Genomic DNA, 17,500 nt, shown 5'->3' on the forward strand with positions numbered 1-17,500 from the left:
AAAAAAAAAAAAAAAAAGAAAAAAGTAAAAGGAAAAACAATTGAAGAGACCACGCGAATTACGGAGATACAATGATACAGGGAGTAAGCGCTGTTCTATGCTTACTAACGTTGCTACGACTGATGCGAAATCTGACAGGGTTTATTCGATGACATTATCGATTTAAATCGCGATTACTTTCAAGAGCGTCGTCGAAAGATACCTCACGGGCACTATCCATTATCCTTTCGAATTCTTTAGAAAGGTATAAAGCTGAAATACACCGTATAACGTGTACGACGTATACTTTTTCAAAAAAGAATCTAAGAATTATTATATACTGTTATACGGCTCGTGTGACTTTCCCTGATACATCGTTTCGTTATTACGTCTCTTCCCTCTAACGTATGCAATCCAATTTACTGTTGGACTGCACGAGTCTAGTAAACGTATAGTAAAACATAAACTTAACCTGAACATAGTCCGTAGTATATCTCTGCACTCACTCGTGTGAAAACAACCGAGCACTCCCAGGCGTGTTTCTTCTATTCACAATGTCGTCGTTCTTCATTTAGTTCAAACGATCCACGAACGTTCCATTCGTATTGCTACGAAGTCGTCACAAACAAAGTTAACAATGAAAACCTGTACGGAATAAGCACGACTAAAAAGCCATAAACTAAAACAGAAAAAAGAAAAAAAAAAAAAAAGAACAGAGAAAAAGCAAGTAAAGAAACCACTGATAACATGCTAAAAACTGCCATGTGTCACGAAGATATCTTCCGAGTCGATTCCGAGCGACGTTTTTGTTTCACCGGGCGTCGATCGTTCTTCTTAACACGTGATATGCGAAAAAGCGATAATTGTACGATCTGCCTGTACCAAGATCCAGGATCAAGGAGCGGATCAATTTCGACACAATCGTGTCCGCGAAAAGCCAACGAAACCAATGCGCGTAAGGAATGCGTTTTTACTGCGTGTTGCAACGGCACGTTATCCGCGTGCTTCTTAAAAATTACGTATAGAAACCGCAACATCTCTCTCTCTCTCTCTCTCTCTCTCTCATTTTCTATTTACATACTTCTGTTACTTTCTTGTTCAAGGAGGATAATAATGTCGTCGTACCACCCACACGAAACTCATATATAGTCGCACACAACGTCGCCGAGGAAGAGTCCGTTTCGCGGCAATCGAGGTCCTCGCGTGGCGTCAAACAACCGTAGACACGTGCAGCGCGACGTCGCCGGAAACGTTGAACGGTGGTCGAAGATCCGCGATGGGGTTCCATGGTCGACAGCCACAGATCCAAGTGTATATTAGAGCCGGGTGGTTCTTTCTGTCACGGTGATGGTCTCGTCCCTCGGAACGGCACGGTATTTACCGCGTACCGAACTAGGGCCGAATATCGGCGATCCTCAGACAAGATGGCCGTCGATGTCGGAATAAGCCGGCGTTGGGGTGAAGGTTGACAACGGATGGCCATGGGTGTGCGCGTTGCCGGACACCGACCGGGCGAAAGTGGTCGGCGGCGGAGGTACCGATGGTGGTATCGGTGATTTCGAGCCGGCGGTCATCACGGTCACATCCGGTGGCGGCACTGGACGCGGCAGGGTTCTGCTACGTGTCAGCGTGCTCGTACCGCTGCTCATGTGACTCGACGTCATGTGCCCGGTAGGACTCATGGATGGATAATAACTGCCCGAGCCTGGGTCGCCGACTACCGGGATCGGGCTGTGATTCGTCTCGTAGCCCATGTAACGTCCATTGTCAATCTCCACGCTGTAGAAGTTCACGTCGTTCGGCGGGGCCGGGCTGGGGTTCCCGATGTAACTCGATTTCGAAACTGTAACGAGAGCCGTTCATATCCCATCAAATGACGTTTCTATTCTTTCTTTGCGAGAGAATATCTATGTTTTGAAGGAATCAAACATAGTAGAGTAGACTAGGACTGCAAATGTTTGATATTTCGTTGGACGTTCCAAAGGATTTAGAAGAAAAAAAAAAAAAGAAAGCTCTTTCTAAAGTAAAAGATGATAATATATAGAAATTAGAAATAATTAGAAGGATTTATAAAGATTTCAAGATTTACCAGAAAGAGTTCCACTGGCTGTTGTTCTCTGCGGCGGTGAATCCATGCTCAACGGTGGTTGAATGTGGTTGCCACGACGACCAAGAGTACCCTGATGGTGTACCTGCATTTCCATATTCCCTTTTCCAAAGTCTTGCATAGTTTGGTCTATCAAATACGTGCTAGCTGCGGTTTTTCGTCCCTCGTCCTGTTTCGTTTGAAGAAAAGAGAAAGAGAAAGGGCCTCGTTAAATCAACACGTATCCAACACGATGAAAAACCTGCAACTTCGTCTACGAAATTATTATACGAATAAACACAACGAAAAAAATGAATCATTGATCGAAAAATAAATCTCCCGGAGTTTCGTGTGTTTCGTAGCGTATCAGCATGAATTGTAAATAAGTACGTTACCAGTTTCGCATGCATTAAAGCGATACTTCGCGTCGCTGTATCAACATCACACAATTTCATCATTCTGATACATTACGAGTATTCCCGGTATGTTTTACGTGCATGGGAACTACCTCTAAACATCCACCCCGTAATCTGCCTACATTTAAGGGTACTGCTAGAAATGAAGATTTTTTTTTTCTTGAAAAAAAGAAACGGCATTACTAGTAGACATAATCAGAAAAATTCTCATATTGTGAAAAACAAACGTTACGACGTGATATCAAGAAAAAAAGGAAAATACGAGAAACTACATTGTGAAGCTTCGAGGAAAGATTTTCGAATCGCGAATTAAAATAAAAAGAAAAAGAAAAAAAAAAAGAGACGAAAGACTACCAATCTGTATAATAAAGTGCTAAGGAAAGGAAAGAGGTCAGATAATTCGAGGCGCGATTTCTATGGAGGAAAGAAAACTAAAAAAAAAAAAAAAAAAAAAAAAAAAGAAAAAAAAAAAAAAAAAAAAAAAAGAAAGGAGAGAATAGAAGCGAAGGGGGTTCGAAACGTAAAGCAAAACGAAACAGAAATGTGTTAATAGAACTCAAACCTACCCTCCGGCATTACTTGTTACTAAGAACATACTGACTGATCGCACTGACCACGTAATCGTTAGTGTCGAAGTTAACGTCGCTCTTCTCATCCGAAACGGAACTTAACTCGCCGGTCATGGTATCTCCGTTCACGGTCGACGGCGCGTACATGTCCGCTGTTTGCGACTTGTTTATTCCTGCGCAAAGATGGATGTACATTTTATTAAAGTACGCAAGATTTTCATTCCTCCAGCTTACTTACTTACAGCATGATAACATTAACAGGATTGTCTGTCACGAGGTCGTACACATAAAATTTTCGTAAATTTTACGAATCTTAGATTTCATTTTCAATAACTTTGAGTTATCGCATATCATGTATGTGTATGACCTCGTGCTAACACTTTAAAATATATTATAAAAAAAAAATATATATATATATATATATGTATATATGCATATACGATATTCTTTCTTTTTTTTTTTTCAGACGACGAAACTGGAGCAAAACGTTCACTGTACATAAATTAACTTACGAGATTTATTTCGCTTTCTCATAATGTACCACAACGCGATGATGAAGGTATTAATGATAAAAAAGATGAGGGAGGTTGCTGCAAACGTATAGATATAATTCATTGTAAAATCCCCCTTTTCCAAGAGAACGTCCGGCAGGTTCTCCGCGTTATTCGGCCCTGCAGGATAAAAGCAGAAAAAAGACAAATATAGGGGTGAGTGATCATATTTACCGGAACGTTGGGTCTTCTTTTTCGATTTTAATGTAGCAAAGACTATGGGCGCAGCAATGAGTAGGCAAACAGAGGCGGAAACAGTGATGATAATGACGATGATGTAGGAAGAATTAATCTCGCTGGATGTCACGTCGGTAGGTGGTGCCTCCCCTGTAAGCCAAAGCCAACGCCCCATCACCGAATTGTTATTCATGCAACGACACAGTCCGCAATGGTTAGTTACAATTTTAGCATTCCGGCCGATCGATTATTAAACGATTGCCACCGCGTCGCGTCCGCGACGTTTAATTAGCACGCCTAAGTCCATCAGCAATGGTAATTCTTCGCCCGAGACTTCATCGTACGACTATTAATCAGTTTACGTTGCGCAACAGCAGTTGGTTAAACACTAGCAATTATGACAATCGATATTTCTCGTTAAGGCGGACGTTAATAAATGTTGTTTCACCATCGTTGTATTGTTAATTAGCGACTTATGTTTTATGTTCGACGTTATTGTAAATTATACGGCACGCCATTATTATACGGACATGGTGATTTTATCTCTCTGATTTTCATTAATTCTTCTTATTGTTAGCAGAAAGAGACGTAGATGCGATGATTAGAGGAGAGATATGAATGAGATATGACGTGATTTTAACGTAAAATGCAGATATCTTCTGTTTCATACAAGCTACGATTCGTCATATTATTGGGACGATTATATACGATTCTTTAACAGAGTGATAGTTTGATTTGGAAGAGGAAGTATAATTGGTGGTAATGAAATTTAAACGAGGGAATGTTTGAACTCGATGTTGTTTGTTGGATAATCTGGAAAGTAATTAACAAAGCAAGCGGAATCTATTATATTTCCTCCACCATATCAAGCTGGCATGTATTCGTTTCAATTTGGCAAGAGTTGGACATGAATTTTCAAAGTACAATTTATCATGGGAAAACTTTCCGCGAACGAAATGATACTTTACTGAAGCAAGCTATTCTGTCACTACCAAAAATGAATTAGTTGCGCCACCATTCATACTCTCGCTATTTCCCTTGAACCAAGCAACCATCTTTAAACAAAAAAATACGTTTTCTATGAAACTTTACGATCACTGACTTTTATTCGACCAAACAAAAGTCTACACGTATCCAATGTTTTCAAAAACGTATTTCTACGAATTACAACTACTACTGTACGACATCGTGTGTCGCATCTAAACATTGTTAGTGTCGAACCGTTTTCAATGTCTTTCAATTTGATTTTAAAACGGTTCAGTGTATTAGATTGGTTAGAATGATCAAACTCTAAAAAAAAAAAAAAAAAAAAAGAAAAATGGCAATTTCGCCCTAACAAAGCAACTACTACGGCATATAGCGTTAAAATAGTATTTCGTGTTTTAATGTACGAAAAATTGAAGAATGAAAAAAAAAAAAAGAGAAAAAATAGAGGATGGGAACTTACGTAGCGTCTGAACTTTGACCAGGTCCGGCAGAAATCCACTGTCCCCCTTCTCGTTAATGGCTTTCACGCTGAACACATAGTAAGTCCCGAGGGACAATCCTGTTATCGTGGTTTTATATTCTCCTGGCGATACATCGAGATAGTGGTATCGATCCTCGTAGTCGAGTGCCTGTCGCCAACGTATCTGATAGGAGGTTGGCAAACCGCCGTCGAATCCTCTTTTCCACATCAGGGTGACGGAGTCGTGGGTGACGTTATAGACCTCGAGGTCAGTCGGCTTGTCTGGCGGCGACGTTACGTCCAGGTGTATGATATCCGTCGACTGTCCCATTTTGTTCGTCGCCCGGCACTCGTATTTCCCGTAATCGTGCGACGTCACGCGGAAAATGGTCAGCGTCGACTCGGAAATTAACTCGCTTAGCTGTAAAAAAAAAAAAACCGCCACAAGCGCGTTCGTTTGGCGAGATGTGGAACGATCAATTTCCGTAGAAAAGTAAATAACGTGTTTTCGGGCTCTCTCCCGTGGCATTTGAAAATTGACGAAAGAGGTCACTCGGTTACGTGCGGCGTTTGAGCAACTTTCAAAATTCAGGATCGCTCGTTTGTAAATCGATCGCGCGGGGATATTTTGCTAAAGATTTCGCGACAGTGTCGAAAAAGATCCTACTATTATGTTTATATATTTATTTATATATAATCCTTGCCTAGGAGGCTTAGGATGGCTTCCGGTTTACAATGAGTCTACATCCTTCTTATTTTCTACTTCTATAGCTAATACTTAGTGTCTTATGGATCTAATTTGCCTTTTGCTCATCTTCTTGAACTATAAGTGAAAGTAAAAGTAAAAAGTAAAAGGTACTACAATGTGAAAAGAAAAGCTCTCTACTGTCTTCTACTATTGCTTTTTCTTTGGTATTGTTTTGCTGCTGAAGAAGATCCGGCTATAATTTTTACCTTCGAAAAAAATTTACATCGGGAAACGAGGGAGTGAATTTGAGTTTTTGGGAAATAACAAATCGCTATTATCATGTTAATGGGACTAGAATAGAAAGTCTGGTGTTAATTCCAAATGTAAAAATCAAACTTACATCAGTATGGGTAATGCCGTATTTGTGCTCCGTGACGTTAGGCAGCAAGGTTTTCCCGTTGAACGACCAAGAGTATCGCGGCAAGGGCGAGCCTCGTGCTTTGCAGGACAATTGTACATTTATCCCTTTATTTGCCGCTGCTCTTCTCGTCAATGGTGTGTTCATCATTTGCGGTTTGACTGTATCAACACGTTTATTATTTTATTCGAAACTTTAATGTTCACTGTGCGAGATACAACGATCGATGATCAAGCTTATTATACGTACAGTTAGTAACGAAAAGTATAGGTTCGGAGGTGACGTTGCCTATTCCATTGTTAACTTTGCACTGATACTCTCCGACGTCCTCCTGATCAGGGTTCTCGATGTGCAGATAAGAAGTTTTGTTGATAAAAGAGGTGGAGTATCGGCCGGAGAGCTCCGAGTTCGAGCCAACTTTCTGCCACGTGACATACTCGTCTCCTATGGGGCTGCCGTCCACTTCGCAGAACAATTTCGCTTCGATTCCAGGTGGATACACTATACCCGACGTCGAGGTGCGTTTAATTTTTGCCGAGTCTGGAAAACGTTGCACACCGATACATTAAACTCTCCGGCAATGAAATTTCCGAATTCCCATTAAACATTCAAAGTGCAATTTCAACAGCGTGGCGACCGTGCTTTTGAAATTTACTAATTCTACTAACTTCATATTATATTCAATGCGTGATATTTATGTTGTACTTTACGTGTGATTCAACATTATTCAATGTAGAGATATAATTTTCACTTTCGAGCCAAGTCGAGACTAACGTTCAAAGGATTTTAAAATGGTCGAAAAGGAATTTACATTGGACAGTTAGGTTCAATTGATAAAACGTCGTCCCCTCCTCGTTAGCTGCCTCGCAGATGTAAGTTCCGGCGTCGTGACGATCCAGTTTCGTTATATTTAAGGTTGAAGCGCGAACAGATATCCGTCTGCTGTTGCTGACCAATGGTAAACCATCCCTAGTCCATGTGTATCTTATATCGTTAGGGTTCCCCATCGCAGAAACAGAAATCACGAAAGGTTCGCCCTCCAATCCGATTAATTCGTAAGGCTCGATCGAGGAGAATATAGGCTTGTCTGTGAACAAACGATTAATCCATTCCATTTAATTACTCGACACAAGATGCATTAACATTCATCTCACACCAATTTCACTTATGCGTGATTTTTCGTTTTAATTTTGCTCAAACAAATATCTTTTTCTTTATTCTTTCATTTTGCTGAAATAATAGCAAGAACGATGGACAACACGAAAATTCGAAAATCACAGTAGTGTTCGCACCGGACAGAAAAAAGAGTTATTCTACTGTTCTCCAACATTTTCATTCAAAGTCTCTCCTACAAAATGCAAAAACATTCCATTGTCGATAGAGGTATATATACTTTATAAAATGTTTTCAACTCTCTGCGAATATCACAAACTGCATACACGCGCGTATTGTGAAATATGAAATATTCATTCGGAGATCTTCACTCTCTCTCTCTCTCTCTCTCTCTCTCTCTCTCTCTCTCTCTCTCTTGTCGCGGCGCTATACGGTGTCGATGTCCCGCTGATTTTCGTCGCTGATACACTCTCGATTCGCCTGTATAATACTCACACAATACGTCGAGGGTGGTGGCGTCATGAATAGACCTGTCCATTTGATTGTTTCTCGCTTGACATGTGTACACTTCTTCGTTCATTTTCTCCGTCACGTCCAACGTGAGCTCGACGAACGACAGAAATCCGCCGTGTAAGCCGGGCTTAGTGCCATTTTTGGTACCCTGTACGGGGATCCCGTCCTTCCACCAGGACATCTCCGCCGCTGGATTACTGCTGCTCGATTCGCAAATGATACGACCCTCTTGGCCCGCGTGCAGATTCTGCGGCTCGCGGCTGATCTTTACTTTCTCGGGCGGAACTGAGGCAAGAACAACGGTAATTGCGGGTCAATCGCAATGTTGTTTGAAAATAAACTTACTCGCAAGCTCTCGAGGGACAGACGATTTTTTGATCTTTGTTATTTAAGGTAAAAGTGGCAAGGTTCTTGGGGGTACGCGAGATTTATAAAGCGCGATTACTGGGAGTGTACGAGGGTTTAGAGTATATTTACGAGATACTTTTTTCGTAGAATGTGTAGAATAAGTAGGAAGTAAAAGACCTCTTGCGTATAATAATTTCTCGGGAATAATATTAACATTACTAAACAGTCAACTTACGAGTAAGTTGTACATTTCCTTCTCACAATTTTATCACGATGATCCGAACTAGATAATTTGTAACTTGTGAAATTTCATTGATTTCGTGTCGCGAACTTGTCATCAACTTGTAAAATTTGTAAACTTTAATTACACCGAGGGAGAAAATAGCCTCGAGGCTCAAGAAAAGAAGCATAAAGTTTTGCAAAATCTTAATTTGAAATCTTCAGAACTAATGAATATTTGAAAGAGTTGATCAATGATATACGACAGCACAGTCGGAAACAAATGAAACAGGGTTTTGAACTTGTCGCCGTGTAACGATAAAGGGAGGAATCTTGCAAATCTAAAAATTAACAGAGGCCTCACCGCGTTTCTCAAATTTCATTTCGAGTGAAATGATACAAATGAAATATGACAAGACCGTGTATTATACGGTGTACTATATCTTACAGTTAACTTTGAGCACGAGCATTTTGAGCAGAGGAATTTCTGTTGCGGAATTCGCTGCCTCGCATCGTATGCGCGCGTTATTGTCGGACGCGTTCACGAGTATCGTCAGCTCGCTGGAAACCGCGTGATCTCGTGTTCTCGTGCTTCCCTGTACCTAGAACAGAAAATCATGTGAATAAATAAATACACTCACCTTTGCAACGAATAAAAGTGTCCGAGGCCAAAGTATAAGTATAATATAAATTGATTAACAGTTTCGATTAAAAAGGTAACATAACTTCGCGAACAAATAGGGAAGAAAATTAATAGAAATTCTCAATTACGTCAAAATTCATCGTATTTAATCGTTGCTCCTCTATTTCATCTACTAAACCCTCAGTTTTACGATGTAACAGACCACTTACTTTCCTATCGTTCTTGTACCAACTTAACGTAGCGAGTGGATTGCCGGAAGTGGCGGTGCATGTCAATTTCAGCAGCGTGCCAGCGTCGATCGTAGTCCCTTCCTCGTAGCCGGTGATCATAAGCCTCGACGGTGGATCTATCGCAGAATATAAATAAAGGAACATGGTACTTCCGTTCTAATGTCGGATAACATCGTAACATCTTCCAACGAGGAGACACACTTAATTGGATAACAAAACGCGTCATGGGACAAGGTTCTACCGTTAGGATTTAACAACAAGAGGAAGTTCGTCACGAATCTGAATGTCCCTCTAACTAAGGGCAGAGTTAATTTCGTTCACGAGTTCGTATTACACGGACAGACGTCCAGATTCGTGTCCGAACGTAGCCGCTCATAGATCCTGGGGATAAACACGCTGGAAGTCTTTGGCCAGCTACATTCCGGATTAGTTTCATATTAATCTCGGCTGTCTAAGAGCAGATTGCGCGACGGCTGGATTACGTTTACTGGTTGCAGTCATTCGTCTAATTGTCTGGCATCTCGTTGCATCAAGTTGCATTACTCACAAATCACGGTTATGGTGTGTGTTCTGACGACGTTCTCCGTCAGCTTGACATTGGACGCGTCGCATATCACCACGATGCTGCGGCTGGTGCGATTTATGTTGAAAGTTACGTTCGAGGTAGTGATCCAACCGCCTTGAGGGGCTGGCTCGGTCCTGGAGGCGTTACTTTCGAAATTATGACCGTCCACCGTCCATTTGATATCCGCCGGTGGGTTCGAGTTCTCCGTGGTGCATGTGATCACCACTTGCTCGTCTGCCTTCGCCTCCGTTGGCCCGCTGATCGTCACTCCGGATGGCGCGACTGCGAAAGACAATTGTTCAGTTCCACTTGTTACCAAGTTGAAGTTAAATCTTTACCTAGGATCTATTCATTATTATGAATAACAGAATTCACAAAATCTACTTGTCGCATGCTTTTCTGTCGCTTTTATATACCAGCCCAAAAGTTTGGGCTCCGTGCGTGAAATAAATAGATCTTTTATTATTAATAATAGTAATATTATAATAATATTATTAATATACAATACTATTATCTTTTATTATTAATAATATTATAATAATATTATTAATAATAATAATATTATTGTATTATTAATATTAATATTATTATCTTTTATTATTAATAATATTATTAATATTAATATTCAATATTATTAATAATAATAATATTATTATATTATTAATATTAATATTATTATCTTTTATTATTAATAATAGTAATATTATAATAATATTATTAATATTAATATAAAATATTATTAATAATAGTAATATTATAATAATATTATTAATAATAGTAATATTATAATAATATTATAATATTATTAATATTAATATTATTATCTTTTATTATTTACAACATTATCATACTAATACTGATTTTCCTTGTCCAGACTATTACGACAGATTGTCACATAGTATAGCTAAAAATATGCAGGAATTACGTCATACAGCGCGAACTAGGAATGAGTATAAAGCGCCAAAACTTTTGATCGTATAAGAAAAAGTGCCGATAGCAAAAGGTTCATCAATTTCCAGGTACTCACAAAACACGGTGAGATCGACGTGCACTTTCATAGGTTCCACGCTCATGATATTGGACACCTCGCATCTGTACCTCGCGTTATTGTCTTGTGCTTTGGCAATGATCGACAACACGCTCTCGGAGAAGCTACCCTCGGTACGATACACGGTGCTGACCTGTTCGTTGTTTCTGTACCAGACGATCTGCGCCGGTGGATTTCCGCCGCGAGATCGACAGGTCAGTTCCAACTGTTGTCCGCGTTTCACTGTCTCACCCTCCGTGTATCCCTCGATGTACGGCATGCCCGGTGGATCTGGAAAATTATTCGATCATGCAAGTGTCCCGATCTGGACAAGAAAGGGGGGACACATCGACGGGAGTCTTCGTTGTTTTAGTAATGGAAAAAGTTTTTCGATAGAAGTTGTTCTGGGTCGAGTGTCACGGGGCAGAAGCCGCGACGTGTGAAATTAACGCACGACGACGGGTTTGATCGTCGCCCGACGGGATCCGTTCAATCGTTACCCTATACCGGGTGTTATAATTGTAATTATCGCTAGTATAATTCCGTTGTAATTTTAGTAATTAATGGTCGAGCAAATGCTCGATAAACCGACCGGGTGACGCACGCCACCAGATGATCGATACAATTTAGATGATTGGTAATTAACTAATTCGCCGGGACATTTGTTTCCGAGGTGGTTCCGATCTGCATTATTGTTTGGGTTTCATTTGCTGCGAGATGGAAACTTCGAGATTTCGAAATAACAGCGGCAAATTAATTGTCTCTTTGAAAGTTTAAATATTCGATGAAATTTGGAGGGAGTTTGCGGCCACGAGCAAGAAAAAAATTTGAAAGTGAACGGAAAATTTTCTGTGTACCTTCAGATATGAAAATAAATTATTCGGCTCATAAGTAACTTCGAGTCAGAGATCGTTTGATTTTTAAATATTATGTATCAATCCTATCCATTATCATATTCAATCCACTTCTAGTATTAAAACTGCGAAACTCTGATTGTATGTATTCAGTTTTCGAGTGGCTTGTATCATTTTTTCTGTTAAATTTTTCTATTTAATACGTAATTTACCTCGTAATGATGATAATAAATGTGACTCTCTATACGTCAGACTTACGATGAAATTGTTTTCAGTTGAAAGTGCCATTTACTTTTAGATTCAGTTTAAAATTTCTGGCAAATTATACTTACAAAAGACGGAGAGTTTGATGGTTTCTCTTAAGGGCATGCCGACAGGTATTGCAGAATGGTTCGCCTCGCAAGTGTAATCCATGTCGTTGTCATCAGCAGTTGGTACAATGACGATGGAGCCATGGGTATCGTATTTGAGCAGTTCCTTCTTACTCTCACCGGGCTTCTGTAATTCTTTGTCTAAAACAGATCGTAATTTTGTATGTTAGAAGCGCTTAGAAAAATGACAAATCTCTATTATTAATGTAGATTGACGTTTTTTAAACTTTCCTTATTCATCTCTCTGCCTTAGGACAAAAGATAAAACAATTATCATTAAAAAAAAAATAGAAAATTCCTCAAGAGTATTATTGTATAGAAATCTATAGAATCTTATTTACAGATTACGCTTACGTTTCGTTTGCGAAATTTGCATTATTTCTGTAGACTATGTCTTTTCAAGTTTCATTCGACATTTTACGATAGTAAACAAAATGACTGAAGTGTCTTTTATATCGACGGAAGTATTTAATAAAAGGAGAAATGGAAAGGTTGTCGAATAAATAAAAAGAGGAAGAAAAAGAAAAGAACGATCCGTAACTCGCGTATTTCACTGTCTCGCGGGTCGATTTTCTCAGGCTCTCCCTTTTACCTTGGTCAAATGCGAACTCTCATCCATCTCTCACAAACACGCGTACACGTTTCCATAAAACTAAGTAGATCCTTTTAAAGCTTGCTCTAAAGATCCTATAGATTAAGAAAACTCTAAATTAAATTTATTTCTACAGGTTCACTCGCTTTGAAGTCCTCTTCCTTCAAAGACTGTAGACATGGACACATCCGCAAATTTTACGATAATGCATCGATGCTGCTTAACAAAAACGTATAAAGAGAGAGAGAAAACAGAAGAACACTCGTTCGTTTATCTTTCGTGACGAACTTTCTTGGATTGTTAATCCGTGAAAATTATCTTTTCTAAATTCGATATTACGAATTAGATTCTTCCGATGATAAATCTCGTGATGTGACGCGTGATGTGACAGCATCGTTTAATTTCTTGTTACGAAAGTGTTCTCCGGCAATAAAATGACGAAAGCAAGAAACATTCTCATTAAAGCGATGCCATCTTTTATGAACATACAACAATGAATGGGAAAGGAAGACAGAAAGAAGAATGAAAAACATCTGACGAGGAGAGAAAAGAATTTGAAAAGACTGTAAAAATATTTGTAGAAGATGTGTACGATCACAAAATAGTGTGAAATATATCAGAAGTTCATCGTAGGTTATTGTCAATTGCAATTATTTTTATAGTTATTTCCAACAGAGAAGATCTCCAGTATTTACTTTCATCAAATGATATTCTACTAATCTTACACTCGTCTCTGAAATTCTTGTCGCCCATTAGATTTTTCAGTGCGTATTGTTAAAAATCGACTAACGCCGAAGCTAGCGGCAAATGAAAATCGACTAACGTGATAACAAGATTCTCAACGATGCAAAAGTAAAAGAACACCCGCTTAAAAAAGATATTCGATTTCCGTGACGTCGCCACTTGCCGACATTTACTCGGTTTACGCTCCATCCGATCGTTCTCCAGACACAGTTAAAATCATTGCGAAATAAGACCGGGCAGGCTTTTACCCGGTGCAGCGACACCTGTTCGTTTTCAAGAAGTCACGACTTCCGCAACGACGCCATTTGCCGACGCTATTAAAACGGAACGCGCTCGAACGCCGCTGGAAAATGCGGTTTTGTTCTCTGATATCAGTCTCGTCTAACACCATCCGATTTATCGAACAAGGCCTTTCGATTCCTCCGGCTCCAATATATCTTTCCCACCGAGTCATCGACATTTATCGAAAATCCGCCAGAATTGGGGAAGTCGCTGGAACGCGATGCATAATTACGAATTTAATCAACGCACAATTTCAATTACAGAATTATGTTTCGCGGCGTGAGTGTAAATTTCCGTGATACCTTGAAACGATCTTCGTCGTGTATTAATTACGGACGGTTGTGTGTTATTCGGGGATGAAGGAATAAGTGTTTCGCTCGTCGGGAACAACGATCATAAGGGAACATGGACGGTTGGTAGATACGTATGTATGTATTTTCTGGTGTGCCGAAGTGTGAGTGCGTAAGTAAGATTACAAGAAAGATCGAAAATGCTCCGAGAATATTATACGGTGCGTTCAGGATCTTGGAACGTTCGTTTCGGTATGTTCATTAATTATTTTACTAAGCACTTGACACTCGCGAGTCGATATTAATTAAATTTAATGATCTCGCTGTTTGGTTAATTGATACCTGTTCTGGACGACGTGCACGGATATGAAAATTATCGTCGACTATTTTCAATATTAATTAAACGATTGTCATGCAGCCTGCCTTTGATGGTAATTATACGACTGTTTGTTGGCTAATGGATATCATTTCGCAATATAAATTATTTCTTATACGAGGTCCGGCGTGGCGAACCGTTCTCCTCGTTGGAAATTTCACGATACCTTTCTTAAAAATAATTAATCAAGAAAATAAATAATAACGTGTGGATGATTGTAAAATATTGATCAGAATTCGAGTCGGTGGTCTATTAAAATTATTATGCGCTGCCGCGATTTCCTTTTCCTCGCTCAATTACCTTTCTAAATTAATTTTGCAATGTGAAATTTATCAATTTTAAATTTAAATAAATTTTAAGTATCAAAAGGAAATTTTAATGAAATTATTGACTTTCGATGGAATGTGCACGGTGAGGAGTATAACTGACCAACACACCGATGAAAAATAAACTGTTGTAACTTCGTAAAAGAAAATCACATAAGAATCTACTTGGTCTCATTTTTAAGCGTCTCTTTTCCCAAAGATACTTTAAATTTTGTGTGAATTTTTATAATTTCTTTTAAAAGAAAAGAACGCTTTTTCGTTTGCTATATGTCAAAATATCTTAGAAAAAAAAAAAAAAAAGAACAAATTCAGGGTAGTGAAAACAGGAGTTTTACGTTTTAAAATGAGAGCAAGTAGATTGTTGTATGATCCCCTTTTTTAACGAAATTTGACAGTTTAAAGTATCGACAATTTTTCACTTGAAACTGACTTCACGAGAGCAATTTATATTTGCTAGAACAGCTATGGTAACAAAGTTATAAAATTCTTCTTGGAAAACACGCACGTTGCTTTTTTCTGTTTCATTCTACGTGAAAACGCATTATTACAAATTATTATTAATGTTAACAATCCGTATGCTCAGTTCACTGTAAGCTATTAATTTGTTATTCAAATTTCGTACGGTCAGCATTCTAACAACTGTTGTTCGAAATCGGTAATTGATGGTACAGTGATTTAACGAGGTGAACAGAGACATCTGCGAGTGCAATCAACGAAAAGCGTCTATTGACTTAGAAAACGATGAGTTTCGTAACTCACGCGACGCGATGGAACGTGTGCGAACGACAGCGAGAACTTGCGTGGGCATAGTTAGGAGTAGACCAACTCACGGGACTTAGTTGTAAACTAGTCGTAAACCACGAAATTTTGCTGCAAAGTGTGAAATCCAACTGGATGACGAGCTGTGCTGTGCTAGTTCGTCTTTCGTCTCCCAGAGATTTCCGGACGAAACAGAAACGACTTACGTTTCACGGATTTTTCAAAAAGAAAAAAAAAAAAAAAAATAATTTCACCATTTGAACGAAAGAGACAGATATTGAAATGTTAAGAGCGTTTATGACGAATTATAGCAAATTATTTTCTTTTTTATAAACATGTAGACGTACATGTTTCTCTATAGTGAGAGAAAGCTTCAGTCTGATGTGCTTTTCACTGGTTTCGTAACTTCTTTAAAGCAGCAATGTTCTTTGGGATACGTTGAAAATTATTTATTATTTTATAAATTTCTTTAAATAACGTTTAGAATTTTATTTCAATGATTTGGCTAATGATATGCACAACTGTTACTCTTTAGATTTATAGGAAAACAAGAAGCATAAAATTCTGTAGTAATTTTATTTTATATAATATATTCAGCTAATCGAATTCGAGAAACAAGAGCTTTGTTTAAAATTGTCTCAGAATTCATGCTTCTTTTCAATTCATATTTAAATGCCATCGAACCTCCTTGAATCGTACGGGATATTAATTCGTCGGCGTTATATTTAATTTTCATTTAATTTAAGTACAAATTTAATTCTGTATCCGGCGTTCCAACCAATCTGTATCATTATCGCATAAGTACAAATTAAAATACGATCGCATAATGCAATTTTGCATGAAATACAGATTAAAACGGAATAATCCATCTCCTGTTTTACATCTTATTAATAATTCTTTAAATTTCTCCGTTTTCTCATTCCTTTCAACTGAACATAATTGAATATTCTGAAATCACGTTGTCCACCAAAAGCAATTACGTTCAACAACGTATATTATATTATCGTCTCACCTCGATTTACGAAATTCTTTCCTGAAAAGAAGTTGTATTAATATTTTCTCAAGTCATTGTACTGTATTTTACTATCGAAGAACGTCCCTGATATCAAGTTCAAAGGGGCAACCGACGTGTTGGAAGGGACGGTCCTAATTTCGAAACGTTGCGTTTGTTCTAAGCCCAGGAAACAGAAAGTGGGACGAAAAAAAGAAACAAAAGAGAGAAAAGAACGATGTAAGAATTGATATTAACAAGTCTCTTTCGAGGATCGCGTTCGAGTTGCACCGTTTTCCTAGAATCAACGGTCACGCCGCCGTTAATATATAATCTGAAACGTGCATTTTCTTCGGCGCTCTCTCCCCACTTTCTTCTCTGCCCTTCCGGCCATCGTGCAATCTTATTACTGATTAAAACGATCAAAGCGGAAACACGTCCGTTTCCTTTTTCCGAATGATTGATTCGAGTCGAGGAACGAAACGACGTTAAATCGACGGGAGAGGAGGGCGGAAGTAGCCGGGAGAAGCAATTGCAATTAATATCGTCGCCGCGGCGTAGAAGAGCGGGCTTTATCGTTGCAGCTAGGCGAATTACCAACGAAAAATCTTCACGCAGCCTGTACGGCTGTAGATAAAACTTTCAAGCTGGCGGAACAAGTACTGCAAACCATAGTTACGACCCTAGGGATCATGAAACGTTAACTATGTTGAAGCAGCAGCACGAAAAGAACCGGGAATATGGGGCGAGCAATAAGGGGTGGCGCGGTGGAGCAAGAGAAAGAGAGTGAGAGAGAAAGAGAGAGAGAGAGGCGGGTGGAAGTGCATTGTTGGAAAGGATATAATGGAGCAACTAAGACACTCTATTAAGTTATCCTCTGGTGTGCTTTCAAAAAACACTAGCTAGAAGAATAGCGCGGCCCCGTT

The 17,500-nt window shown here is 39.1% G+C and overlaps 1 protein-coding gene across 1 annotated transcript in view; it reads right to left on the minus strand.

Moving 5' to 3' along the window:
* Positions 1–17,500, minus strand: part of LOC122539054 (nephrin-like) — a gene marked incomplete at its 5' end in the record, with an annotated part of 105,440 nt that overhangs the window by 6,716 nt on the left and 81,224 nt on the right. The window contains 14 exons of the mRNA XM_043673646.1: positions 1–1,822; positions 2,069–2,255; positions 3,096–3,223; positions 3,776–3,928; positions 5,226–5,646; positions 6,314–6,492; positions 6,581–6,871; positions 7,143–7,418; positions 7,940–8,242; positions 8,973–9,126; positions 9,377–9,513; positions 9,945–10,244; positions 10,990–11,280; positions 12,176–12,355. The exon at positions 1–1,822 is cut by the window's left edge and continues 6,716 nt beyond it. Of these exons, the coding sequence (XP_043529581.1) occupies positions 1,395–1,822; positions 2,069–2,255; positions 3,096–3,223; positions 3,776–3,928; positions 5,226–5,646; positions 6,314–6,492; positions 6,581–6,871; positions 7,143–7,418; positions 7,940–8,242; positions 8,973–9,126; positions 9,377–9,513; positions 9,945–10,244; positions 10,990–11,280; positions 12,176–12,355 (3,428 nt within the window). The remainder of the gene's footprint in view (positions 1,823–2,068; positions 2,256–3,095; positions 3,224–3,775; positions 3,929–5,225; positions 5,647–6,313; positions 6,493–6,580; positions 6,872–7,142; positions 7,419–7,939; positions 8,243–8,972; positions 9,127–9,376; positions 9,514–9,944; positions 10,245–10,989; positions 11,281–12,175; positions 12,356–17,500) is intronic.

The sequence above is a fragment of the Frieseomelitta varia genome, unplaced genomic scaffold (assembly GCF_011392965.1).
Source record: "Frieseomelitta varia isolate USP_RPSP 00005682 unplaced genomic scaffold, Fvar_1.2 scaffold_189, whole genome shotgun sequence".
Lineage (NCBI taxonomy): Eukaryota > Metazoa > Arthropoda > Insecta > Hymenoptera > Apidae > Frieseomelitta > Frieseomelitta varia.